The following is a 27,620-nucleotide window of genomic DNA, read 5'->3' on the forward strand; positions in this document are numbered from 1 at the left end:
GACGCAAACAATATGAAGATGAAGAGCAAGTTATTCAGCATAATTTATTACTGTTTAAATTAATAATAAAGTATTATATAGTTTTCCTTTGGTAAGCCAAATGAATGATTCTGTCCGTTAGAAATATTATTAAATAAAACATGAACAGAAATATTATGGCATTATTTCAGTGTGACATATCACCTTTAATTAGAACTGGTTTCTTGCTAGGTTTGTTAGATCGTAAATCAATTGCGAACATCTCTTTCCTGCCTCTGTGATGCATCACGGTCCCAGACACTCTCATTGGAGTATTATTGAACATCCTCAATTCCAAACTAGGATTATACGCTATGTCTTTTCCTCTGTTTCTATTCTCGATCTGGGCTTTAACAGCGTAGTGATAAACGCCATTAAGTATTATTTCAGTTTCGACCCGCTTAATGCTCGGACTGTTCAAACAAGAGCCTATTATACAAAAAAAAAAGAAAAAAAAAAAAACGAATTTCATATTGTTAATATTTACTTAGAGATATATTAAAATAATTTATACTGCAATATTGTACTGAACACAAATTTCCACTACATGCATTAAGTTCTCAACTCAAATTTTCGTACACTTTTCTTTGCGTTATTGTTTTAATTAATTTACTTATCTTCTTTTGATTTATTTGAAAAAAAAAATTAAATGTAAAATCACGCGATTGATTTCAAGTTTTATTTTTCAAAAATTAGGAAAAAATTTCTTATTAATAAAATAATTTAAAGTATTTCAACATTACACAAAGTATATTTGCAGGTAATATTTTTGTTCTATGTTTGATGTTTAAGTTAAACATTTTTCCGTCTTGAAAACGTAGCATGCCGTTGCATGTTGTGTTTCCTCAATTGGCTTCTACAATTTTAAACACTGATTGTGCACTAATTTTTATTGTTACTGTAAAAAACAAGCTGTACTTGGAATTTGAAAATCTGATTCCAAGCAGATATGTCAAAAAAGATACTCTACGGATAATTTGCAGAACTAATTGGATGAGTGGATATCATACCCATTCTCCAACCCAACGTCTGCAGGATCGAATATTACCTTCGTCATTGATATTTAGGTGTTAGATGAATTTCATCGCCCCGTACGAGAAACCCCCCCCCCTCTTGCAGCTTACTGAAGCCTGAAGTGGGTTGGATAACTTCATGTTTGGCATCGAGCAGGCTTTTCGAGCACGCACGCACGCACACACACACCAGGGGAGAATGCTGGTCTTGAAATTCACGCTTGATCTTGTTATCATTCAGGGAGTGAGAGATAGAAGTCTGATTAGCGGAATAATGAATTACTGACCATTTAAAACTATATATTTAGAAATTTATGTACATTTAATCATACAAATACAACATTTATTTTACAAATGATATTCTATCTTTTTCAATTTAGCTACTTGAATACAAATTCTTCCCTACGGTTCTTTTTTATGAACTGGTCAATAACATCGTCATAAAAAAGTTGGTTGTAACTTAATTTTCCCAAGCAACGCGCACACTTGTAAAGGCTGGCTGAAGCTCACTGGCTAGAGCTACTTTCACTGCGTATGGCCTGCGTTTAAGATGACGTGAAGGGAGCGGAAATGGTTATGCGCGTCATGAAATCACAGTGTTGTAGTGAGGACCTGGAAACTCCCACAACCGAGTAAGACAAGGTAGCCTTGACTAGACGAGCAAGTATCGGCCTTCGATACAGAATGCAAAGCTCAATTATTGCCGCGCAAGCTTAAGACGTCTTCTGTCTACAAAAATAAAAGCCTAAATAGAATGCTTATAAATGCATGCATTTATTAAGAAATAAATATTACTTCTTTCTCAAGTAATGAGCTTGTGCAGCAAGCATAGTAGCAAGCATGAAGAATTCGCCTCTGACACTCTGACACTCTCCTCTCTCTCTCTCTCTCTCTCTTGACATCAACATTTTAAATGAACCAAACCGGACTTTCGAAGTGCAGTTCTGAGGACGATACAGAAATCCGCCCTTGGTTAGAAATGTATAGTTTCGAATCCTTCGTATTTAGAAGACAAGAAATTTTTCTTGTCTTCTGACTGATAAGTGCTTTAAGAAATTCTCATTCTTCATGACATAAAACAGGCTAACTGGTGAACAACACACATAATTAATAAACATAAAATGGCGGCCTCATAAACCTAGTTTCTTCGGTTACTCTAAAGGAAACTTAACCATATGAAGCTTAATGCTATGACAAGAAGAACTGCAATATTGAACTGGTCTGTTGTGAAGAGCTTTCAGAACTATTTGGAACTTGTAAAATATAAAGGGAAATGTAACAAGAATCCTGCAAAAATAATTTGGAATATCTCAGCTAAATGGAGAGAGTCGGAAAAAAAGATGGCATATAGTCAGTGTTTTATGTCTCAATTATGTGTTTATTCACTAGCTCAGTCTTCTGTTTCGGGATAAAAAAAAGAAAAGAAAAAAAGTACACTACTATAACGGAGAAGCTCGGTTTATCTCCATCGAGTATAATTAATTCAGTTTCTTTATGTTGGTACCTGGATTTCAACTCAAATATTTTCCACCAAAGGGCGCGGGCATCCGCAAAACAATAAATAAAATATTTGTTTTTAAGGAAGAAGAAAATTTTCCATCCAAATAAAATATCTGTAAAATTATTAACAATAAGCTAAAAGTTATCATATTATCATAGATCACTAAGGTTTACACTCAGAATTCATTGGTATCTTTCCTTCTATAAATAAATAAATAAATGGCACTTCTTTACATAAACATTAAAGAATTGATAGACGACCAACATGATAAAATCCAGAAATTAACGAGTTTTTTTTATGTTATTGGCATTTGGAAGGATACAAATACTTGATAAAAACAAGGGAATTACAAATCTATGTATGACGTGATGATCGTACTTACTAATAAGGTCTAGTTGTCTAGATGGTGTGCTTATTGAGAAGACGAATCCTTTTCCATTTTCTGGATTATCTCTTGTTTGAAGTGACATCGAGTATTCACGATTCGTGCTAGATCCAGGTGTTGCCACAGATACATAGTACTTTTGATCTCCTATTGACTAAGTACAAAAACACAGAAACATAATGTTACAACTATATGTATGTTAATGCTTCTGACTTCAGTATTTTAAATAATTATGTTAATAAGTATGTTTGATTTTCGTTGAGACGTGCGCAAATCTGAAGATTATGTCAGTAATCCGAAGTTCTTATTCGCGTGACCAAATAAGTAGAAATATTCTTACCTGATAACCCCCCTAAATTTTTTTCTGTGAAATCGAAATTATTTTTGTATTTTCTTACTTGTGTCTTGAAAACTGCATTTATTATATCAAATACAGAAATAAATAAACGAACTCAGTTTTGAAAATATACAAAATTTCAGACTCAGAAGATGAGAAATCGGAAGCACGATGTCGAAACTTTCCAGCCAATGATTCAACCACTTCGAATTTAAACAATAACAGAAAAGAAACTTCCAACGTCTTTGCATTCCACATAAAATTGCCACTCTTTTAGTACTAACAATTTCGAAGTCAGTAGGCTACTGATCGCCATCTCTCGCGTTATTATTACATGACACCTCCATGGAGTCCACTAATAAAGCCACTGTACACTGCACAATCATCGTCAACGAGCCATCCATTCCACCATCTGCCCTACACCATCTACTATTTTGTAGTAATGTGTTGCAATATCTGTGTCTATCAAATGATAATAAATAAATGTATTCTCCGGCCTGCTTGGCTGTCTTTGAGCTCCCCCCCCCCTCCACACACGACAATCGAACCCCAGAGCGGTTCGATTCTCCTCGTGCATTCGGTAGAAAGTCACTGAACTTGGGTCCCATATCAGTCGATGAACTGCTGATGCAAAGTGTTTTTCCACATTTATGGCAACGATTCGCTAAATGTGTTAAACAGAGACGATTTCCTAAACCTAATATTTTTTTGTAGAAGGGTATATTCTATGATTGATTTTGGTAAGTTGCTGGGAGAGCCTTTGTTGTTCAGTCAGTAATGAAGTGAAAAATAACATTTAACTGAAAAGGCCCGATTTCAAATTCTGTCTATGACACGAAGAATCTTCATAAGAGCTTTTCTGCTAATGGTGAGTTACCTGAACCCATACAGTTCTGGAAATTCATTTATATTCGTAAAACCGAGTTTTAGAATTAAATTCAATTTTGAATGTCCATGTATGAATGAATATAAAAAATAAAACTGCGAAAGTTTCTTAATTGAGAGTTCCTTAGTTCATCATAAAAATCGAATAGAATTCGGGTATTCAGTAATGTCTTTCTAACTCATTCAGCCCACTCTCCGATGAAGCAAATTTTGAATTACTTCTCTGTATCTTTTCTACAGGTATTTCTACAACTGAACTGAATTCTAATACAAAATATTTCTAATACAAATGAATTGACAGAACCACCATATTTTTTAAACTTGTTAGAATAATTTAACTTGTTAGAACAATTTAATGCCAAAATTTAACCAGCTAATTTTCTTCCTCTGTCTATTTCTTCTATTTTAATATTTCTTTAATGAAACTTCTTTTATTCTTGAAATTATAAACTACAAAATTCCAGTTTCTGCTTGCCTAGTAAATCGAGCATTGTCACTTGCCAAACTATAGGATGATGTGGAAATGAATAATATAATCTGTCACAGTGGGATGACTAATCAACACCTCACTTTGCTTCTTAAAAGTTTGCATTAGCTTGAAACTTTTTCATAAAAAATTAATATTAATAAGATCTATCATTTTTCACCCATATATCCCTTTAAGAAATTAGAATATTATAGAATTGCTGATTCTTCATGATTTAAATAAACATAAAAATAATTTAAAAAATAAATATATCTTATTTTTATTATATATATTTTATTATACTCGAATAATAAAAGGCGAATATATGGACGCTTGGGCTCATGTCATTTAAGTTGTACAAACTAAGGCAATTCCGATGCCGAGAATTGTATTCTGGTAAGCTCTCAGAACGTTAGGTCATTTTTACGAAACTTTAATAGTTTTTACAAACATTCGTCTTTGAAACAGTGCTGGATCTAATATCCACTTTGCCAATGTAAGTATATATTCTAATGTTTCTTTCTAAACGGAGTAAGTGGCCTGTTTTGGCTTTAACTTTTCGATAGGTTCTCCTTAATCAGACCTATGTCAAATTCAATTTTGCAACATACTAGTTGAAAAATAATAAAAATGTGAAGGCATCTGCAGCTATCTCGTGTCTCTAATCGCAACTAGTATTATGCGAATGCAATCGTGTATAGGTTATAAGTCGGTTTTCTGAATTTGGGGATAAAAACGAGTTCCTCTGGAAGAAAAGACCATGTCTGAGCAAAACGTTCAAATAGCTCACGAATCAATGAAAAAATCTAGAAAAAATGTTGATGACTAAAAGGAGCTTCTTTCTTTTTTCCATTGATCTAACTACACGGAACTTTCCATGAGGTTTTGTATGCACCCCACAAAAATAACTTAAAATTAATAACAAATAAATCAAAACGTTTCGATGCGTGAAGCTCATATTGCTAAATGAATCCGGTGTCACGAAAGCACCTTGAACATTGCTGCAATTATAAGAGAGTACTAAAGTGTTTGTAATACAGAGCTGGTAAGTAAAAATTAAATCAAAGAAAGGCTATTCTGTGTTGCGTAAGTGATACCATAACCAGATACTCACCTCTGGAAGTTGAAAAAATAATTCATAGCCTTTCATGGACGAATCCATCTTCTTGATCAAGAACTCAGCCGAGACTGGTCCTCTGAGTACGGAATTTAGAATATCCGAGTTCTTCCTGAATATGGGATGTGATATTTTTCCACAGAATTCAATTCCAAGTAATGGCGAGAAGGATTTAGTGCAGAATGTAATATTACTGGAAGAACTGGGTGTGGGCGGAACAGAATGACGTGAACTGTCCAGGTTATGCATTCTATACCTAGAAAAATAGTCGTCAAATAAGACAATTTGGTTGACGTTTTGAATAGTCTACTTTTATTTCGGTTATGTGAATTCATGAAGTTGGTTCACTTACCTGAAGTTGATGTCCATCACAGAATCACTGGGAAGGTTTAGCGAAAAATTTATTAATTTTCCGTTCTCCACTTTTGCTTTCAGTTCAACATTAGCAGTAGTGTCCATTCTCCCAATAATTTTATATTTTGGCATGGATTCGGACTTAAGACCAACAAATGCGTTGATTTCAACTGCAGAACTATTATGATATTTAAACCAATAATATATACATACATATTTTTTTATTGAAATTTTGCTTTTATTTTATTTATATATTTATTTATTTTTGTTATATGATCTATATTCTACCAACTTTAAGTAGTTTACCTTTTAATATAAAAAATATCAAATTTCTGATTTTATTCGCTACTTAAATTATTTTACTTTTTTCATCATGCAACATACAGTTCGTCTTCATCAGATTGCAAATATTACCAGCTAGCAAACTACAGACCAGTTGACAGAAATATTTACCGTAGTTGTAAATGAGCTTGAACAAGGCCGTTATGAGGTTGCGAAAATAATCTTTGTACATCTAATTTTCCACCTGTCTTCAAGCCGAATATAGCACTGCCATTAAGTTTAATACTATAAGGGGGACCTGTAATACCTGGTAGATCAAATGCAGTGTCTAAAAACACCACATTGTGTATAGTGTCAATCTTTAATTTAGATGGCAAATTCTGGAAAATAAAGAAATCGCATTCTAAGAAAAGGTGGTAACATCGTCATAAATTTAAATTACCATAATGGATCTATTTTATTTCAATTAATAATGATCAATATATTTTCCATTTACACTTAATTTTTTATTAACATTTTAATTTTATTTCAAACTAATTTATTTCTTTGATAAAACAACTTCATTTTAACTTGACTTGGTTTTAAAAGATGCAATGTGATCTTTGTAAACTTTCATTTAGTTTTATGAAATTTGATGTCAAAGTTTTTAACTTCAAAATACTTTAAGTTAAAATTTATCTTAGTTGTTTTATTTTAGTTCTTTCATTTTAGTTGAAATATTATTAATTTCTGTATCTTTTCCTTTAATATTTTATTTCTTTTTTTGATATTATACGTATTATTTCATTTAATTTTATTCTTTCTGTACGTTGACGATTACTGTTTCCAACTATTCCTTACTTTGGTGTACTTTCTGAGAATATCGCCTAGTTTCTCGAGAACTTTAGGTATGGGAAGGTCCGTCCATGTCATTGTATCCCAGTCCCAGGGAAAATGCAATGGTTCACTCTTATTGTAGGATAGTGAGATCTAGTGAAAGAAACGAATTTACAATTAAATACTTTACTACACTTAATACACTTAATATAATAATTAATTAATTATTATTTAATTAATTATTAATAAATAATTAATAAACACTTACTACACTTAATACTTTAAACACTTTACAATTAAATACTTTTTTTAATTAAATCCTTTTTAAAAAAATACCCCAACATAAATACCCTAACCTTCTTTACCTTCTTTTGTAAAGTATGATTGCTTGAGCAACACGTCTTTGGCAATATATTGAAGAACTTGTTAGCCGTAACCTTATTCATGTTTCTTATTTTCTGCATTTTCGACACTGCTTTTAAAAAGTCTTTAATCTGAATACCAACCTAGAAATAAATTAAATTTATCAAAACTAAAGAAATCTTCATGTTAAAGTATTGAATTTGCATAAGATACAGCATTTAGCATCAGTTTTATGAAAGATCAATATTTTATTTAAAGACTCAGTGGAAGTCGATTAACTGAAATAATTGCACACACATCATATAGATGATGATGCAGTGTCTAATTGCATCATCATCTATATGAATAAAAATTTAAATGTGAAGATTAGAAACTTCAATTTGTTTTGCAAAAAAAAAAAAAAAACAGCCCTGTGAAAGTTTATCTGAGAAAGGTACATAGTTGGGTAAAGGACTCATAAAAATATACTTTAAAGTACAAACACTGACTTTCATAAATGCTTCAATTATTAAAAAAAAAAAGGGTAAATCTTTTTGGAGAGATCAAGAGATGTTCTATGCGCTAATCCAACCAGTTCATGTAACTGTAAATATTGCAAGTTTATAATTCTTTTATGTCAAACACCTTTTCAGATTTCATTTTCGCTTTTGAATTAAAAAGAATTTTATATTTAATACTTTGTACGCCTGATAACTCGGTTTCTATGGATATGAATGTGTGTGTGTGTGTGTGTGTGTGTGTGTGTGTGTGTGTGTGTGTGTGTGTGTGTGTGTGTGTGTGTGTGTGTGTGTGTGTGTGTGTGTGTGTGTGTGTGTGTGTGTGTGTGTGTGTGTGTGTGTGTGTGTGTGTGTAGTGGAGGATCTATAGTGTTATTTGGTACTTTTCGGCTATATAAAATGCAATACACCCTTTTCTTAAAAGCTCGACAAAATACTGTATGTAAATCCACTGAGTAACATACTGTATGTTACTCAATGGATTTGATAAGCAGACGCAATATAACTGATGTGTGATTATATCGGCTGCATTTTGATTTTGTTTAAAGAACTGTATCCTATACGAGTTAGGTCCAGATAATTATCTCTTTTATCTGTTTATATCATAAAACTAAAAAGGTCATATTACTGCGCGAGATTGTTGATGATATACAAAACCCAAAAAAGTACTCTGTAATCCGTGGCGTGGCTGTTTTGATGTCAAGCTAGCGAACAAAGCTACTTCAAGGAATCAATATATACACACACATACTATTTATTACAATCCGAAGCACTCATTGTTGTTGTGACGTCATACTTTTAGTTATATTTTGAGTTCAGCAACTGATGCTTATAAGATTTTGAAGATATCTATATAAATCAATGCATTCTATTGAATTTTAAGAGGGAAAGTGAAATAATCTGGAAACCAAATATTTGAGCAGAATCCCTAATCCAAATAATAATTCCGATTGTCTGAATATATTAATCTGAATAAATGAGAAAAAAGGCAATAAAAAGTGTGAATATCAAAGTGTAGAAAGAAATCGTCGGACTTCGTTAGTTATAAATGAATTAATAAAAGTTAGCAAGCGAAGAACAAAATGTTGATGGCCCTAGTACAGATTAATATCAGATCCAAGAAGATTTATCTTCAGTTATTAGTAGTTGTTCTAATCACTAGACTCCATTCCATCTATTGCTAATAAATGTTGTTCAGTATGTCTGTTCAAAAGTTTATGCTTGGAAATTCTGTGATGCTGTTGTTCTGTTTGCTAGCTGTCACTTTTATATGAACATACAAAGTTAACATTGTAATAACTTTTGAACTAAAAAGAATTTTGCTGATTCACTGGAATTATTCTAGCATTAAAATATATGTGGGGAAGGGGAGGTCCTCTGACTTCGTAGATCATCGCAAAAAGTTGGGGATAGATTTTTTTGTATGGAAAAGAGTTTTACAAGGGTAAAAAGAAGGAAATATGAGATGAACACGCTTCTGTCATTTATAAATTCTTTCATGGCCAGAATTTTTTTTGCTTTATTCATTTTATTTATTTATTTTATTTTATATCTAAAATTGCGCATTGCAAGCGTTGGGAAAGTACCATTAAAATGATATTGTATATAACTTACACTATCTACCAATAATTGTCCGCACACAGCCCTGTTATTTGAAGTAAAGGAAAACATTTCAGATTTGTTTACAACATAAAAAACTGTGTACAGATGGTATGGAGCAGTATTTCATCGTAGCAGTTGACAGGTGGTATGGCAAAATGACAGAGACGTCTTTGTGAGCTGTCACATTTGTGGCATTTCCATACGTGCCATTGCCGCTTAACTGGACATCCAAATCAACGGTTGTGGATGTTATCAAAAAATGGAGACCCTCTGGCATCACTAGTGCAGGATAACACCCAAGGCGACAGACGAAAATAACTGACAGAGAGAGGATGGGTGTTAAAACGGGTGGCACGCAAAAACCGGCTACAATCAGCACAGACCATCCGTGATTAGTTCCAGAGCGCCAATAACACCATGGTAAGCACTAATTAACGTTGTTGTGATGTTCGGCACACAAGCCGAACATCACAACAACAACGAACAAGGCAGCTGTTTGGCCTGGTGCAAAGAGCGTGTTAACTGGACAACTGACCAGTGAAAAACGGTACTCTGGAGCGATGAATCAAGATTCACCTGTTTCTGATAGCTGGGTGTGAAGGCAGCCTGGTGAATGCTTGTTACCACAGTGTGTGTGTGTGTTGTACCCACAGTAAAGTTTAGTAGTAGTGGAGCAATGGTGTGAGGTGCAGCTGGTTTGGAGTGGGACCACTCGTTGTCCGTCGTTCCATAAAGGCAGCTCAGTACATTGACATTCTGAATAATCGTGTGCTGTCTACACTGTGGAGTTTTTTGGAACAGACCCGTGTTACTATCAAGACCACAATGCCCCGTACCACAAAGTTGCAGCTTTTATGGAATTGTATGAAGAGATGGGTGTGAAACGCCTGCCCTGCCCTGTGAAGAGTCCTAACCTCAACCCCCATCGAACACTGTGGGACGAATTGGAGCGGCGATTGAGATCCAGAGTAGCACGTTGACCGCCGTACATTGGTAGAAAGCCTCCCTCATATGGTGCAGGAGGTGATCAAAGCCAAAGATGGACATACCCGATATTAGTGTTCGCCTGCTGGTATTAACTGCAAATTGCTAAAGTGTCCGGACAATTATTGGTAGATAGTGTACATTTTCATCATAAGTTCAGTTCATGGTTGATTGGCTGCTGACGATTTTTGGACTTACAGGTGTTACGAGTACAACAGAAATCTGCCGTCATATCGTGTTACTGCCCTCACTAGTATTTTGCTCGGACAAGCTGACAGTTATCATCTGTCCCGGTGGGTCGGAAATAGTGATTTATGGTAGTAGATTGTGCCAAAGTTGCGGGATTAAAGTCCCAAGTTTCCGAGAGAAAGAAAGAAAAAAAAATACTCAACTGCGTCAAAAATTAACTAACTAGGAAAGTAGGCTGAAACATAGGTCCGAAAAGACCTAGAATCAAATCTATAACATCCTACCAGTCTACGTTATGGAAATCGTCAAATGTTTTTACACAAACATATGCATGATGCTTGTATAAGGCTTGAGGTAGTTATCAGATGCAAAACATAAACTTACACCTAAGATCTCCCAGTATAATAAAGGAAGAGTACAAAGGAAATTTTGGTGGTCATATTTAAATAACTGACTGCTTCATTAAATAAAGAAAACTGATTTATGAAAAATTTAAAATTATGAAATTGTAATAATATTTTATTAATACTTTATTTTAAATTATTATCATAAATTAATGTTTTTATTATAAACAGACAAGAAAATTTTAACGCCACGACATCGGTTTTCATTTATGAAACATTAAATTATTTTACGTTAAGGATGCAATGAGTTCAATGTACCTAAATGTTATTATTTAGCATATATACTGTTATTTGATAATATAATTTATTCATGAATTGAAACGAACTTTTCAATAACTTGCAAACAAAATTTTATATGAAAGCTAATAAACAGTTGACATTTTCAGAATTGGAGAATTCCCAAAATTCGGAAATTCATCACACCCGTTTTTTCTTTGGTTATAGTTGCAGAGCGAAAGCTGCCAGAATAGTAAAAATTTCCAGAATATGCAATAAAGTATTGCAAGATATTCGAGTGATAGTAATCATCACGCAAACATTGTCATTTTGGGATTGTACTGTGAGCCCTTTGAAATCTATCTTACAGTGTTTTTTTTTTCATTATTATTCAATGTGATACTTATCGTGATGTGATACTTACAAAATAAACCCTAAGATGATTGCTTCCTTCATGAAATTAATCTAACCTTTTGTGCTTATTAACGAGATAAATAATTACTTCCATTAAAATAGCTTATATACTTCCCATTTATTTATGCTTTAAAAAAAAGTTTCGAATACGAACCTCAAAAATGTTGATCTCGGGATCCCAAAGATTATTTCTGACTTCCGTTGAGGAATTCGAAAGCTTGTCTTCTGACTGATAGACGGCATCAAAATCGCGTTTTATGCTGTATTTCAGATTTTCTATCTTAAGATTTGGGTCGATATCCGTAGAGTTAAGCAATTTAGTTTTATACTTCTGTTTAAGGCTTTGGTCAGATGAGATTTTCTTTATTTCATCTAGGAGATCAGCAGGGATGCCATCATTAAGTTCGTAGTGAACTAGAAAACTCCACATGTAGAATGCCACTGCATTAAAGGGAAAAAATTATGTAAATTATGAGTTTCATTTCTTAAAAGAACGTCTAGAATATCAATTACGCCAGTATTTTTTTTTTAATTACTGCAAACAGGTCACATAAAATGCCCAGCCGAACTATCTCGGTATTTAAACTGTAATACATTTTTTGTTATTACAAATGACTTTCGTCCTTGAGTATCTTATGTTGATAAAATTATATAAGTAGGTAATTTTATTATAAAAGAAATATTTATGGTACTTTGTGAAGAAAAGCTTATGAATTCTTTCTTGATATTAGCGCTGAGATTTTCTTCTACACTAAATTTTGTTTTTGCATGCAGAAATGTTTCCATTTTGCAAACATTAGGACAAACAATATTATCAATCTGGAGTGCATATTCCGTAAAAAAACTGTACTGGAGTTGATGTGAAATTAACAGAATCAGAATTGTTTTTACACAGTAGCTATTTGCAATCTGAAATACATTTTTGAAACGTAGAGAGGCTATGATTATTTTTTCAATTTTTATCAATTTTATATATATTAGTATAATTTAATTAATTTTTACGTAGTTCGGAAACCCTGCTCTAGAGGCCAAACAGGGAACTTTTTCAAGCTACTTCTACTACTTCTCTTCCGCTGATGGCAGGGTGAGTCCCTCCAAGACAAATTTTCGCCATTTCTTTTTGTCTGTCTGCTGTCTTTTTTTTTTTTTTTTTATGTAGTTCTGGAGTGGGTGCTTTTCTGCTGGGCTGTCCTTCAATTCTGTAATTTTAGCTTAGTTGACTCTTTTTTTTTAGTGTCGTAATTGTTATTTCCTTGAAGCTAAGTCCTTCTCTGACTTTTCTATTTGTTTTTCTTTCTTTCCAGTTTGTTTTATTGATTTTTCTTAGGTATTTCATCTCAAAAGCATTGAGTTTATCCATTTTTTATTAGAATCCAACAGTTCCACCTTTTTACAATATTTGCAATATGGAAACTGGATTATGTGAGTATGCCCTAGTTATTTCTTTAACTACTTCATAAATGGTCTTGGAGTCGTGTTTTTGTATGCTTCTTCACACATTCCTTCTTTTTCTTCCAAATTGTGTTCCTGCTCTTTCTTCTAATTTCTTCTTTTGCTGGTCTGCATTTCTGTCTATTTCCTTTTTTCAGATTTTTTACAGTATTCTGTTTTCTTAATTATCTTTTTTTTAAGAGATTACTTTTTGATGTTCTATTTTTTCCCATAAATCCATAATCTCTGGTTTACGTAATCCAACCTTTATTTGCTCTTGTCTGGTAGCCCAAGTGCTTTTCTGCTGTTTCTTTAATACTATCTCTCCCTTTTTAACAAGACTCTTAAGCTGTATCTCGAGCAAGATTAAGTTTTCTTTCAATGCTCTCTGGTAATTAAATCTTGTTAGATTATCTCTGCGTTTCGATATGCCTATTTTCCTTTGTTTTTGATGGTTTGTTCTATTCCTTTTAACATCAATTTTTAGTTTGGCTGATAATAGTTCATGGTCTGTGTCCATGTCAATCTTTTTTTAATGTTTTGACATTTTGTAATTAATTTTTTCATTTTTCATTGATGATTATATAGTCTATACAGTTTTTAATTTCATTGTTTGGTAATGTCTAAGTGCTGTGGCCTGTGTTAGAATAAGGTAATTGATAAACAGTTGATTTATTTTGCAAAAATTACTTAAGTCCTCCCCTCCCATTCATATCTCCATTTCAAAATTTTCCCATTACTTCTGCTTTATCTCCAAAGTATTGACCAATCTTTCCATTAAAATCTCCCATAATAATGATAATATCCCTTTTGCTTGTTTGACTGATTTCTTCTTGCAATTGATCAAGAAATTGACTATATTCCTCCTCTTAGTGTGAATGGTCTGGGGTATAAACTTCTATTATATACAGGGTGGCCATAAAATAACTTTCCCTCTTTGGAGGCATCTGTAGCTAAAACCAATAAACGGAATGAGACAAAATTTTATATTGAGACTTTTGAAGGCATGGGTAGATGATTTGCGCGAAAAAAAAAGATTTAGTACCAAAAGTCACAATAGGAGAAATTTTGGCGCTGGCGGAGCCGAAAACAAAAAACGGATAATTACATTAAAGGCATATAAAATGGAATAATAACATTTCGACGGTGCAAGCGACAGCCGCATCACTCATTCCAGCTGGATATGTGGCGCGTTACAATGATAAGAATAATAATAATTAAACTAAAACAACTTGCAAAAGATACATAAATTAATGTAGTGATTGAACTCACAGGAAATGTTTTATTCATCAGAATCAGGATCTCCTGGACCACATACAATGTGCTGACCTTTCTTGTGTACAACAAATTGCATCCGGTGTGCGACATGCTCTGCAGCTGAGCGTAAGGAGTCGGATTGGATGTTCATAACAGCCCATTTTATGTTCTCTTTCAAGACATGCAAGTTGGGAACGCCATCCACATACACAACGGATTTCAAATATCCCCACATCCAAAAGTCACATGGAGCGATGTCCGGGGATCGAGGCGGCCATGCCATCGGAAAGAACTGACTGATAACCCGACTGTCATTCGAAAAACTGCCTGAACGTTCCCAATCCCTTTTTAAGTGGAATTGGCGCTGCTCTCACGTACGCACAAAAAAATTTACATAATCCTTTTTACCTGCGTTTACTGCAAATATTTGACCGCTTTCGGCTCCGCCAGAAATAGAGTACCAAAATTTCCCCTATCGGCGACTTTTGGTACTATTTTGTTTTTCGCGATTTTAGCTATAGATGCCTCCAAAGAAGGAAAGTTATTTTATGGCCACCCTGTATATACCTTTTCATTTGCTTTAAATCTTGCTGAGATAATTCTAAAGGAAACTGGTCTTACATCAAGACTATTGAGTTCAAGAGCCATTTTTGATTATTAGTGCTACACCTTCTCTGTGATGGTTATCCTTCCTTCCTGAGTACGCTTGCATTGTAATGTCAATTTTTCCCTCGCCTGTCCAATGCGTCTCTGCAACTCCCACCATTTTCGATTAAACAGCTCGACCTCTCTCTCTCTCTCTCTCTCTCTCTCTCTCTCTCTCTCTCTCTCTCTCTCTCTCTCTCTCTCTCTCTCTCTCTCTATCAGTTTTAATTTTCCAGGTTTGTATATTGTTCTGATATTTATGGTTGAAACATTATATGCGCAGTTTGCAGTTCACATAGCTGTCTTCACGCCTACTTTATGTGAGCTTGATTTAGGCGGGTCAATTTTCCCGTAAGCGGTAGCTTATTACTACTTTTCTGTTTGATAGCTGATCCATCTTTGAGGATTTTAGGCAGTTAATGCAGCTCCTCTGCATTAAATTGGTTTTCCGCTCCTCTGCTGTATATGCTACTTTGGGTAGAGCATAGAGCCGGAAAGAAATAGGCCACCCCTAACCTGGGGTACAGACGCTTTTTTCAGTCGCTCCTGACATGGAGGGACAGACACTGTATTCACCAGTAACCCTTGGCTGTGGTACAGCCGGAGCCAGCTGAGCCCAGCTTATTTATAGAGGTATGCTGCTCTGAAGGCTCTTCAGCATTCATCGTCGTTGAGAGAAAGTTTTCTTCCGCCAATGAGTCCGTTGGGCTTCACAGACGTCCGTTGGAATCCTCATGGAAGGATGTTTCCTAGGAGGAAGGTCCCAGGGAGATACGGTGAGGACGTGGACTTCACTCGCCCTTTTCAAGCCACTTCAGGCCGCCAATGTTACATAGCAAATTTTAGTTACGACACTAATTACCATATTTTAATAAATTTTATCAAATTTTATCATTAAATTATCTACCTAAAACCCAAAATAATATTACTGAAATCAACTATTTAGTAAAAAAAAAAAATTAAAAAAAATATTTCAATAAAATTCGTTCAGCGGGGTATTGTAAGCGAATGAAAGGACGGATAAAACGAACCTAACAGTGCTTACGCAATTTACGAAATACACTTGAAAACATACCTTTATCATCTTGCTCCCTCTCTAGCGCACGGTGTATATCCCGTATAGTGTTAACGTTTGCGCATTTCACCAGAAGAATAAATGAATACATTCTAACGTCACTATCATTAGCAGCGGAACAGGTAAATATTTTCCACATCCTTGGCCTCACCTAGAATAAAAAAAAAAAGTAGTGAAAGCTTGAGTTAAACCAGAAATAATTAATAGTTATCTTAAAGTATTCTTTAATAAAATAATGGATATTTTTAAAATAAACAAGGAATCTTAAAGAATATTAGCTGAAGATTCTACACACAATTTAGAAGAGAATCTGGAATGTTTGTGGTACCTGTGAGCAATTTACCCTACGAAAAGCTTTCACTGCCGCCACTCGGAGATCATTTGGGTTTCTTACATCCAGAGCACAGTGGACTACTGTGTCTGCCGCCTGGTCGAATTCACCCATATTTTCAAGGGCATGAAGAGCCAGAAAGATCTGTGAATTATTAAAGGAATGTGTTTCACATAAAGCCAATGACAGGTGCGATTAGTTAAAATTTATTTATTTATTTATTAATGTATACCTTTTGGCTGTCTAAAGAAGTTGAAGACTGGCAATCATTGCCCAGAATATGCTGTAGACGCGAAATAGTTCTTTTCATAAACGGGAGATTCTGACAGTGTGGATATATTAAACAATACTTATGTAATATTGATGATACAGAACGAAATACTTGAGCGGTTGCATTCTCGTCGTCCAGTAATTTCTAGGGGAGGAGAGGGGGAAAAATGTACTTTTTTTTTTAAACAGTGATTACTTAAAACAATGATGTGTAAATAACACTGCGCTACATAGTAAAAGACTATCATAAATGATCACCTACCGAAACATCCTCAATTGAGTGTTCAAGACCTTTTAATAAAGGCAACATGCTGAGCCACAAAGCAGTCCTGGTCCGAGATAACTCCTGTGACTTGATTAATTGCGCCATCATACCAATACTTGCTTCAGTGGCAGCTGCGGGCAGGGAATCCAGGAAGATCACTCTAGCAATCAAATGGGCTTAGTATAATTGGCAGAATGAACCACATAAAAAACCATTAAAATTTCTTAATGTATTATTATTATTATTATTATTATTATTATTATTATTATTATTATTATTATTATTGTGTCAGTTCAATATTATTTTGATAACTTTTTAATCATTTAAATATTTTCTATAGATATTTAAGAAATAGTATAGTATTACAAGAATAGCTATGTTTATGGACACTGGGAAATAAGAATTGGTTGTATGTTTGTAAACAATGAAAAATTTCTACCTCACTATTTTTTAGTTATGAAAAGTAGTTTTAAGTCATTTTTAAATCAGCTTTCATGTTCTACTATAATTATTTTTAGATGATATTTTTAAGAGGCGCTATTACCTTATACTTTTTTTAACAGTAAGCTATCAGATGAGTGTGTGCTGCTAAACACATTCAAATGATTTTTAGATTTAATATAAACTTTGCTAGTATATAAATATACTGCTAATGCCATGGATTACCTCTTCTTGTGTAATTTTGGCAAGTTTTGCATTTTGTGCACCATAAGTCAGATATACTGTTACTGTATAGCGAACTCGTGATCAAAGAAGTAGTTGATGGAAGGGTTTTGCTATAGTGAATTTTCTTTAATATTGTATTGCTGCTATGGGGACTCTTTGGTAGTCTAGCAAGTTTGTAGTGTGGTTTGTTTAGTGAAAGTTGCATGTATATGAGTATGTATATATGATCCCTTTTTGGTTTGTATTATACGATAGCAGAAATAATGTAAGTTTTATAATGGAAAATACAGTTTAACAATTAGTGATTAAAAAAAAAAAGTACAAACTAATTTTTTTTTTCAGATTCACATAAGTGCATCATAAATGTAAAATTTTCAGAGAATTCAAACTGCATGTTTTTTTGTATAATGTATGAATTATTGAAAAAAAAGGATAAAGTAATATTTAATGTAGGCTTCTAAATTTAATAGTGCCTTTTTCTCATGATTGACTGTTTTAGAGGCTTAAAAGTAAGAAGTAGTAATATATTTAGTGAATTTTGATACATTCAAAATTCACCTGTGGTATTCAGTCGGCCACTGCCATTAACAGATATTTCTTAACTTGCTTCCCTGCACTAATCTCTCTCGTTTTCAATTTTTCCAAATATACAAATACCTTTAGGATATGAAAGTTATAGGCATAATGCACAAAATGCATTATGGTCTTTATTTTCTCTGAAGTTTTAAACATTAAGCATATATGAAAGTGATCTGAAGATCACAAATAAAATATAAATATATAAATATAAAATATTATTATTATTATTATTTTATAATAATAATAATTTAAATTTAAAATAAATTTTAAATTATATATTTAATTTAAATATTTAAATTAAAAAATTATTATTATATAAACTGCAACAGTTTTTTATAGTTTTAAAGTGGTTCCAACTCCTGATTTAAGTTGAAAGTGCTCCCAAGCAACCCTACTTATCACGCCGAATACAGTGATATAAAATGCAACGAGATCGGCTAAGAAGAAACCAAATTTTGAACTGTTGAAAAGGGAACAGAGAAGACCGTGGTCAACAACGAGCGAAGAACAAAGGACGTCGCCATCTTTATAATCACGCCAAACTGCCTAAAGGAAGAAAGGTGAGTCATAAAGTGTATCAAATGCCTGGAGGATTTATCGACCAACGGAAATAATATAACTTGTACGAAATGCAGTAGGATTCTACACTTAAAATGTGCTGGCTTTTCAGAAACAACCGGGAAACATAAATATGAATCCGATGTGACACGCGAGGAATGGAAGTGCGTAATCTGTAAGAACAAAGAAACGCACCTAAAGCAGCCACCTACGACGCAGCCGATTATACCGGAGGCAAAATTAGACGACAAACTGAACAGACAAAAAAATGCAGGTGAGTCCTATAATTTCAACTCTTTAAATATACTAATAGGAAACGGTCTAGAGACCATAAACGCCAGCTTAGTAGACCTTGTGCAAGAACTCTTTAATAAACAGAACGAACAATTAACAAAAAAATCTAGCGAATATGAAGTTTTGGTAAAACATAATAATTTAGCAGTTATAGAAGTGTTGCAAACGGAAAAAGACATTAAAATGAGCATTAACGCACTAAATGACAGGCAACACAATTTGATGAAAGAGACATCCGAACTCCGTCAAGAACTTCATTCTCTAAAACTACAATACGAACGCTTAAATCAGCAACAACATAAAGAAGATCTTGTCATAAACGGTCTTCCTGAAACTGCACCTACAGAAAACCTCAGAGACGTGGTTTTAAAATTAGGCCATGTAATTGATATCCCCCTACAGCTTAATGACATTCAGACCGTAAATCGGATTCCTAGGAAGAGCAAAAACCAAGGCTTGCCACGACATGCACCAGTTATAGTTCGTCTTACAAGCAAGATCACGAGAGACAATCTCATAAAAGCCAGCAGGCAGAAAAAACCAGTTGCCAAGGACTTCAACGCACAGCAAGACAATACACCAATCTTCCTATCCGAATATTTAACACCATTCAACCAGAATCTGTTGTACCAAGCAAGAAAAGCAAAAATGGAAAAAAATTACCAATTTTTGTGGACCAGAGATGCCAAGATATTCATAAGGAAGTCACAAACTTCAAAGCCGATACAAATTAAATGCACAGAAGACATAGAAAGGCTGCCACTGTGAAGAAAAAAGCCTCCTAAATAGTTCAAAAAGAAGACCACAAAAAAAATGAAAGTGAACCATCAAGGCAGATGCAATAACACAGAATATATCGGCAATTTCACTTTGATCAGACCTTTCAGATCATTCATTTGACCTCCCAAACATCTGTCTACTTCCAAAACAGCAACCAAATCAATAACAAATATATATACAGTATATATAACCAGTATCACCATCAGATAAGCTAATTACAAAGCTTCGCGGGTGCAGTTGAGTTACATCCCAGCAGTAGTATTTATCTAACATTATTCACTTAACATTCTGTAATGAATTCTAGTAGTAAACAGAAAATTGTGATAGTAATACTTCAGTTATATATTTAAATTTAAAATTATATATTTAATTTAAATATTTAAATTAAAAAAATTATTATTATATAAACTGCAACATAAGTAATATTGTTTAACTTGTGAGTAATTAAGTGTAAAGTATTACTATGATTATTATTTAAGGTAATTATACATAATTATACACGCTTTTTACTCTTGTGTCAATGAGAAATTCTGCAAATGATAATGATATTACGAGTAATTATAATTTTTACTGAACCATTTTGCAAGAAAAAGTTGCATTGTTGCTTAAATTTTAGCATATTCATGTAATTGTTTTCAGAGATAATAAAATATTGTTATTTAAAAAAAAAAAATTATTATTTTTAGAACTTGTCTGAATACCTTACTCCACACTATCAGAAAATATTCTACCAAGCAAGGAAAGTAAAAACAGAAAACAATTACCAGTTTATATGGATAAGAGACAGCAAAATATTCCTTAGAAAGACATAAGACGCAAAACCAATCGAAATAAAATCCGTAGATAACCTCAACAGGCTGTCACATTGAAAGGAATATTGACAACTCGTAAAGAAGGACTAGCACCCCAACCAACATGAATGCACACCATCAAGCAGACGTAATCACCCCGGAACATGATAATTGCCACATTCTGAAATCAATATCAGAATGGAAACAACTGACAATCCCCAAAAAAGGACTATCTATTCTCCACATCAACATCAGAAGCATTCTAAAATACTGGCTGAATTGCAAGCTTATCTGAAGGAAGATATAGACGAAATAGACATTTTAATACTGACTGAAGTATCTACGACAAACGAAGAGGCATCCTCCTACCAAATGCCACACTTCCAACAACACAAACACTGCAGACAAACAAAACGAGGCGGTGGTATAATAATATTTACCAAACATAAACTAGAAGTAACAGAAATAAACTATAAATTAGAATACGCAGAAAACATATGCATCGAAATTAAAAACATCAAACAAGAAAACTCCCTGATATTAAACGCAATATACAGACCACCCAACTTAAGCACCACAAAATTCCTAGAAGAACTAAACAGATGGCTTTCAGCCACGAAAGTAGGCACCTCAAAATACTTGATAATAATAGGAGACATTAATATAAACATTAGGAACATAAATAACAACACAGAACAATACCTAGACCTATTATCGGCATATAACATAACCCCATCCATACAGTCGTATACACGAGAAGAGATAGTCGGAAACACAACAACCTCAACCTACATTGATCATATAAATATAAGGGCCCCTCCAAACAGCCACACAGCAGCCGTCATAACATGCAAACTAGCAGACCATTATTTCACAGCATTGCAGTTACACACTGAACTAGAACCCATAAAAATTACTGAGACTACAAAACAGTATCATAGCATTGTAAACGAAGCAATAGTGAACGATGAAATCAGAAAAACAGACTGGATGCAGATAGCATCTTTAGACTCTGCTGAAGCTCTATATAATAATCTTAAACTTGCATTTAACAAAATATATAACAAAGCATTAACAAAAATAAAAATACGTCCCCAAACGAAACAAAATCCATGGATAACAGACAACATACTAACAGACATACAAAGAAAAGATGTCCTATGGAAACAACTTAAGAAGTTGCCGAACAATATCGCTTTAAAAGCTGAATACAAAAGAAAACGGAATCTCCTAACAACTCAGATTCGAACGGCAAAAAGAAACTATTACAGCAACAAATTAACAACAGCACAGAATGACATAAAGGAAACCTGGCACCTGATTAATGAAATGCTGGACAATATACACAGAACCACTACCACAGAAACAATAAAACACAGCTTTGCCTGCGACCCCAAATCCCTCAAACAGTTGGCAAACAACTTTAATCAGCACTTCGTGAACTCTGTCCAAAAGCTACAAGAAACAACCTTTCCTCACACAAACGAACATTCTCCACTAGGTCCACGAGCAACCCAGTCGATGTGGTTCCTCACAGTAACAAAAGAAGAACTATCACTGGCAATTCAACAAATTAATCCTAACAAAGGACCGGGGGATAGACGGAATCAGACCAAAAGACATCAAGAAACACTCAACCGACCTACTTCCAGTTATACAAAAACTGTTAAATAAAATCTTCGAAACGGGACACATACCTGAAACACTGAAGACTGCATTAATCACACCCATACACAAACAGGGAAAAAGAAACATAATAAGTAATTACAGACCTATCGCCACGCTGCCTGTAATCAACCAAATCATGGAGCGCATTGTACATCAGAAACTCTCCACATACGTTGAAAAATTTCAAATCATACCCAAAACACAATATGGCTTTCAAAAAAATAAAGGAACAGCAACACTCCTGGAAGATTTCACAGATCTAATAAACGCTGCATTGGATAAAAACAGAATAACATTAGTGGTCTTCATTGACCTAACAAAAGCATTTGACACACTAACACATAAAACCTTGTTAACGAAACTTACCCATATCGGAATTGGAGGTCGTCTACTCCAGTGGTTTAAAGCATACACGAAAAACAGAAAGCACATCACACGTATAGGATCAGCACACAGCAAAGAGGTACATGTAACCTGTGGAGTACCGCAAGGAGCTGTCCTATCTCCCATTCTATTTAACATATACACACACGACATAAGCCAACTCCCCCCAAAAAGTAAAATCTTCCAGTATGCAGACGACACTGCCATAGTATCCATTCGCAACAATGCAAATATCGCTTACAAAAATATGCAACACGACATCAATCAAATCACTAACTGGTTAACCGAAAACGGCATATATATATAACCCCTGGAAAAACAAAGCTAATGATATTCAAAAACTCCCAAAACCTGCCCATAGAAACTAAATATCTCACTATCAAACATTCATCCTCCTATACACAAAGTGCAGAACCTAAAATCACAACCATCATAGAGGTGAAAACAACACGCCACCTTGGACAGAATGTCCAAGGTAGCGTGTTGTTTTCACCATCTTCGTTGGATCAGCATGCAACTTCGATGCTGATCAAAGTTGGAATAGCCATACAAACTACCTACATACCAAGCTTAGGATAATAGCAAGCAAACTATACAGATTAAAAGACATTGCCCCAACCCACATAAAAATACTAATCTATAAAGTATTATGTGAAAACATTTTAAGATATGCAATCACATCATACGCATTCTGTGCAGACTACAGACTTAACAGGCTACAATGGTTGCAAGATAAAATGATAAAACTGATATTCTGGGAACAACCCACTCTTATGCAGGAAGCACGGACAAAACACAAAATATTTAAGGTGAAACACTTACGCCACTACACAGTCATGTTAAAACACTACTACAGCCCAACATATAGAGTAACCAGAACAACATATCAAATAACAAGACCACAGTCAACAAACTACATAACATATAAGTACAACAATCACAATGGCAAAGCCACCCGAAACTTCTACGTACCTGACATGATAAACAAACTGCCGTTCGACAACAGAAACCTAGGAACATACAGAGAGCTGAAACAGGCACTATATAAATATTATAGCGAGAATGAAAATTAGAGCAATTCCTGTTTCTCTCTCCCCCACCACACATACACACACACACACAAACCTATGACAACCCCCCTCTCAAAAACTATCACTACAAGAACACAAAGAAACAAACACACCATGTCTAAATCCAACCCTATTTGCACACAAAAAAAAAGTTAAACTGTAATAGCAGTCGAAGTCTTTCAAGCACGTACCAACAAACAATAAAATCAACACCTGGCTTGTGACCAGTATAGGAACACAACCATGAAACCACCACCCTCTGTCATCTATTATCTTCCTCAGATAAGCTCTGCTAAGCTTCGAGGAAGAAAATTACTAACTTGCAAGTATCTGTTATACACACTTGTAATGCGTTATAAATATTATATATATATATAATTACTACAGCAACTATGTATGCAATTCATCTGAGACATAAAAAAATAAATTCTGTATAATCCTTATTGTAAATACTGTAAAATTATTATTGTATGTAACTTATACTGAGACATAATAAAATGTTTTAAAAAAATATATATATTATTTAACCATCCAACATCCACTCTTCAACATAAAAAATGCACAGAAAACCACTACAATCACTCAGGTTGAAACAGTACGATACCTTGGAATTTACTTCGATGCAGATATGAACTGGAATAGCCACATAAACCATCTACACAACAAACTCCGAACAATTACTGGCAAACGCTACAGGTTGAAAGACATAGCTCCCACACACCTGAAAAAACTAATATACAAAGCACTATGCCAAAATATACTAAGATACGCTATAATAACGTATGCTTTTTGTTCACCCTACAAACTAAATAGATTAATGTCGTTACAGTACAAAATGATAATACTGACCTTTTGAACAAAGAGACACTGCAATGTCAGTACACAAAATACTGACAACAAAACATTTATGTCACTATGCAGCTCTGCTGAAACATTATTTCGATGCCAACTACAGGACAGTCAGAAATACATACCGTATAACAAGACATCAGACAACTAATTATATCACATATAAATACAATAATCACTACAGAAAGGCCACGCGAAACTTCTACATCCCAGACATGATAAACAAATTACCTTTTGAATACAGAAACCTTACAAACTACAATAGCCTGAAAAGAGCTCTAAGGACATACCATGAACAAGAAGCATGCACCCAAAATACCATACAAACTTAATGAAACACAATATATTCGTTCAGGCTTCCAGTTCAGAGATGCATCAATACATTCCAAGTTATCGCGCGCGTGTGTGTGTGTGTGTGTGTGTGTGTGTGTGTGTGTGTGTGTGTGTGTGTGTGTGTGTGTGTGTGTGTGTGTGTGTGTGTGTGTGTGTGTGTGTGAATTTCTCAATCATAGATTTCGTAGCTTCCCAATTCAGCAAACAAACCAATAAATAATAACCAACTGGTGTCATCCTCAAATATGCTTACAAATAAGCTTCGAGGATGAAAGCTGAGAAATTACATCTTATCCAGAAAAAAAAAAAAGTATGTATCAAATGTAACCAAATTCATGTTAAGTATATATCACATGAAAACCAATGTATGTAATGTATGTATTATATGTAAACAAATGTACGTAATGTAAGTAGCATATGTAAACAAATGTAAGTAATACTGTATCATATGTAATCAAATGTATGTAATAACTGTAACAAATGTATGTAATATAATAAATAAATTTTAAAAAAATATTATTACTATTATAATTATTTGTTGTTAATTTTGAAATATAAATGAATAGATAAAATGTAGGAAAAAACTAGTATATATATTTATACAAATTTAATCCATAACCAATATTGTCATAATAAAAGATATTACTCTTAGCATATTATATTAATCATTGTAAACATGTTTGTGAAAAAACGTAAAATACAGTGTTATTATTAATTTAAAAAATATTATTAATATTATTTTCAATTTAAATATAGCATTGTGAATACGTGAAATGAATCCATCAGCATTCCCTGCTTATACCAAAAAAGAAACTATCAATATAAGTTTAGAATTAATTAAACTGCAGATGAAAATATAAATGTAAATGACAAAATGCTGAAAAAAAGTATGCATATTTATCTAAAAATATTATTTCACAAACATTATCGTTAATATGAAAAATATCTCTCTCTTAACACATGAAATGAATAATTGTAAATATGTATGAAAAAATGGAAAATACATTGTTAGTTATTATTATTTATGTATTTAAATAAGATATTCACTTAACATTAAATACTGAATATTTGCAGTGAACAAAAATGTAATAATAATACTTCAATTGTATATTTGTAAATATTTTGTATATATGAAGAGGATAATAAACTTTGTCAAAAAAAAAAAATTATCATTATCATTATTACGTAATCCGTGATCCTTATAATCAAACAGTGCAGATTATGTAACAAAACAGTCAGTAAAGTATATAACAATAAAGAAGATACTGAAATACTGATTATCATGTGATAATATCATTAATATAATATTACTATGTAACATGAAAAAATAATGTAATAAATTATTCTTATTATTAAAAAATTATGTAAATAATGTGTTTACATGGTATGTTTGTGAGAATTAGGAAATATAATATTAATTGTGTAAATACTGTTGTATAATCACACTTTCTCAAACTTTTTTTTTTTTAAAAGTAAACTACAACATGTAATATTATGTAACTTGTGCAACTCTGAACTACATAATTGTAAATTATTACTGTGATTATTATTTTAAAAGATAGCAAAAAACTATGTTATCATCATTATTGAAATATAATTATATGTAGCACTTAGTGCTAAACCTTGTAAAATAATGATCATTGCATATATGTAAATATTTAAGAGATCGATAAAAAAAATATTTGTATGACCTATATGAAATCTACAGAAGTGTCGTAAGAAGAGGTTTGTACTAAATAGTGAAATATTTCAGTTTATACTGAAATAACACTGAATGCTATAATACCTCTCCTATGAATGGTCCGAACGGGCATTTAAGCCCCCAAGACCTTTACAAATATTCTTGGACTTCGCAACCGTAACTCGAGGATAAGGTGATTATCCCTATGCCTATATAGTATAATGCCTATCCAGTATCTGAAAATCATTCGCAGTTTTTTGTGCCCATCATATCCTCCTCCTTTAACAAATTTCACTCACCACCGTAATGGCAAAAAAGAAACATACTTCACTTCCAAATATTTGTTTATTTAGTTATCATTTGATTACAATTTCCAAGGATTAACAGATATTCTCATTTCATCATGAGTATCGTGAATATTCTCTTGAGTATAAATTTAGTGAATTCGCTTCACTAACTTGTGCGTCCGCCAATTCTCATTCTCTCAGTCTTTCCTCATAGTTATTCTTCCATAGTCTCAATATTACTTTATTCGTTGGTCTCTGTAACGTTTAGAGAATCATCGTTGCCAAAATACAAGTTATACTCTGTACAGTCGAGACACGATTTCATAAAAGGCAATACAAATGGGCATTCACCTGCTAAATATTCTTATGCAGAGTAGATATATTGCAACAGCAATATATCTACTTTGCAACACTGAACAGATTATGTATATTCACAACACCTGGATTAAATGCTGTATCGACATCATTCTCAGTGACTTTCCATAATTTTTGCACTATCTGAAATGATGCGAATCTCTCTCTCTCTCTTATAAACCACTAGTTTATCATTCTTCTTCATTTTC

General features: G+C 33.4%; 2 protein-coding genes across 2 annotated transcripts in view; both read right to left on the reverse strand.

Annotated features, from left to right (window-relative positions):
- LOC150095448 (uncharacterized) overlaps positions 1-5,786 on the reverse strand; it is a 45,740-nt gene extending 39,954 nt beyond the window's left edge. The window contains exons 1-3 of the mRNA XM_090410358.1: positions 5,720-5,786; positions 2,915-3,071; positions 184-447 (exon numbers count right to left, since the gene is read on the reverse strand). Coding sequence (XP_090266484.1) covers positions 184-447; positions 2,915-3,071; positions 5,720-5,767 — 469 coding nt within the window. The 5' untranslated portion in view covers positions 5,768-5,786. The remainder of the gene's footprint in view (positions 1-183; positions 448-2,914; positions 3,072-5,719) is intronic.
- A 284-nt stretch (positions 5,787-6,070) lies between these two features.
- The window catches only part of LOC150095449 (apolipophorins-like), a 153,222-nt gene continuing 131,672 nt past the window's right edge, over positions 6,071-27,620 (reverse strand). The window contains exons 8-16 of the mRNA XM_090410680.1: positions 17,115-17,277; positions 16,815-16,997; positions 16,580-16,726; positions 16,252-16,402; positions 11,998-12,284; positions 7,540-7,680; positions 7,199-7,327; positions 6,530-6,738; positions 6,071-6,254 (exon numbers count right to left, since the gene is read on the reverse strand). Of these exons, the coding sequence (XP_090266806.1) occupies positions 6,071-6,254; positions 6,530-6,738; positions 7,199-7,327; positions 7,540-7,680; positions 11,998-12,284; positions 16,252-16,402; positions 16,580-16,726; positions 16,815-16,997; positions 17,115-17,277 (1,594 nt within the window). The remainder of the gene's footprint in view (positions 6,255-6,529; positions 6,739-7,198; positions 7,328-7,539; positions 7,681-11,997; positions 12,285-16,251; positions 16,403-16,579; positions 16,727-16,814; positions 16,998-17,114; positions 17,278-27,620) is intronic.

Source organism: Typopeltis vanoorti, chromosome 20, assembly GCF_054136105.1.
Source record: "Typopeltis vanoorti isolate ZY-2024b chromosome 20, IOZ_Tvanoo_1.0, whole genome shotgun sequence".
NCBI classification, from domain to species: Eukaryota; Metazoa; Arthropoda; class Arachnida; order Uropygi; family Thelyphonidae; genus Typopeltis; species Typopeltis vanoorti.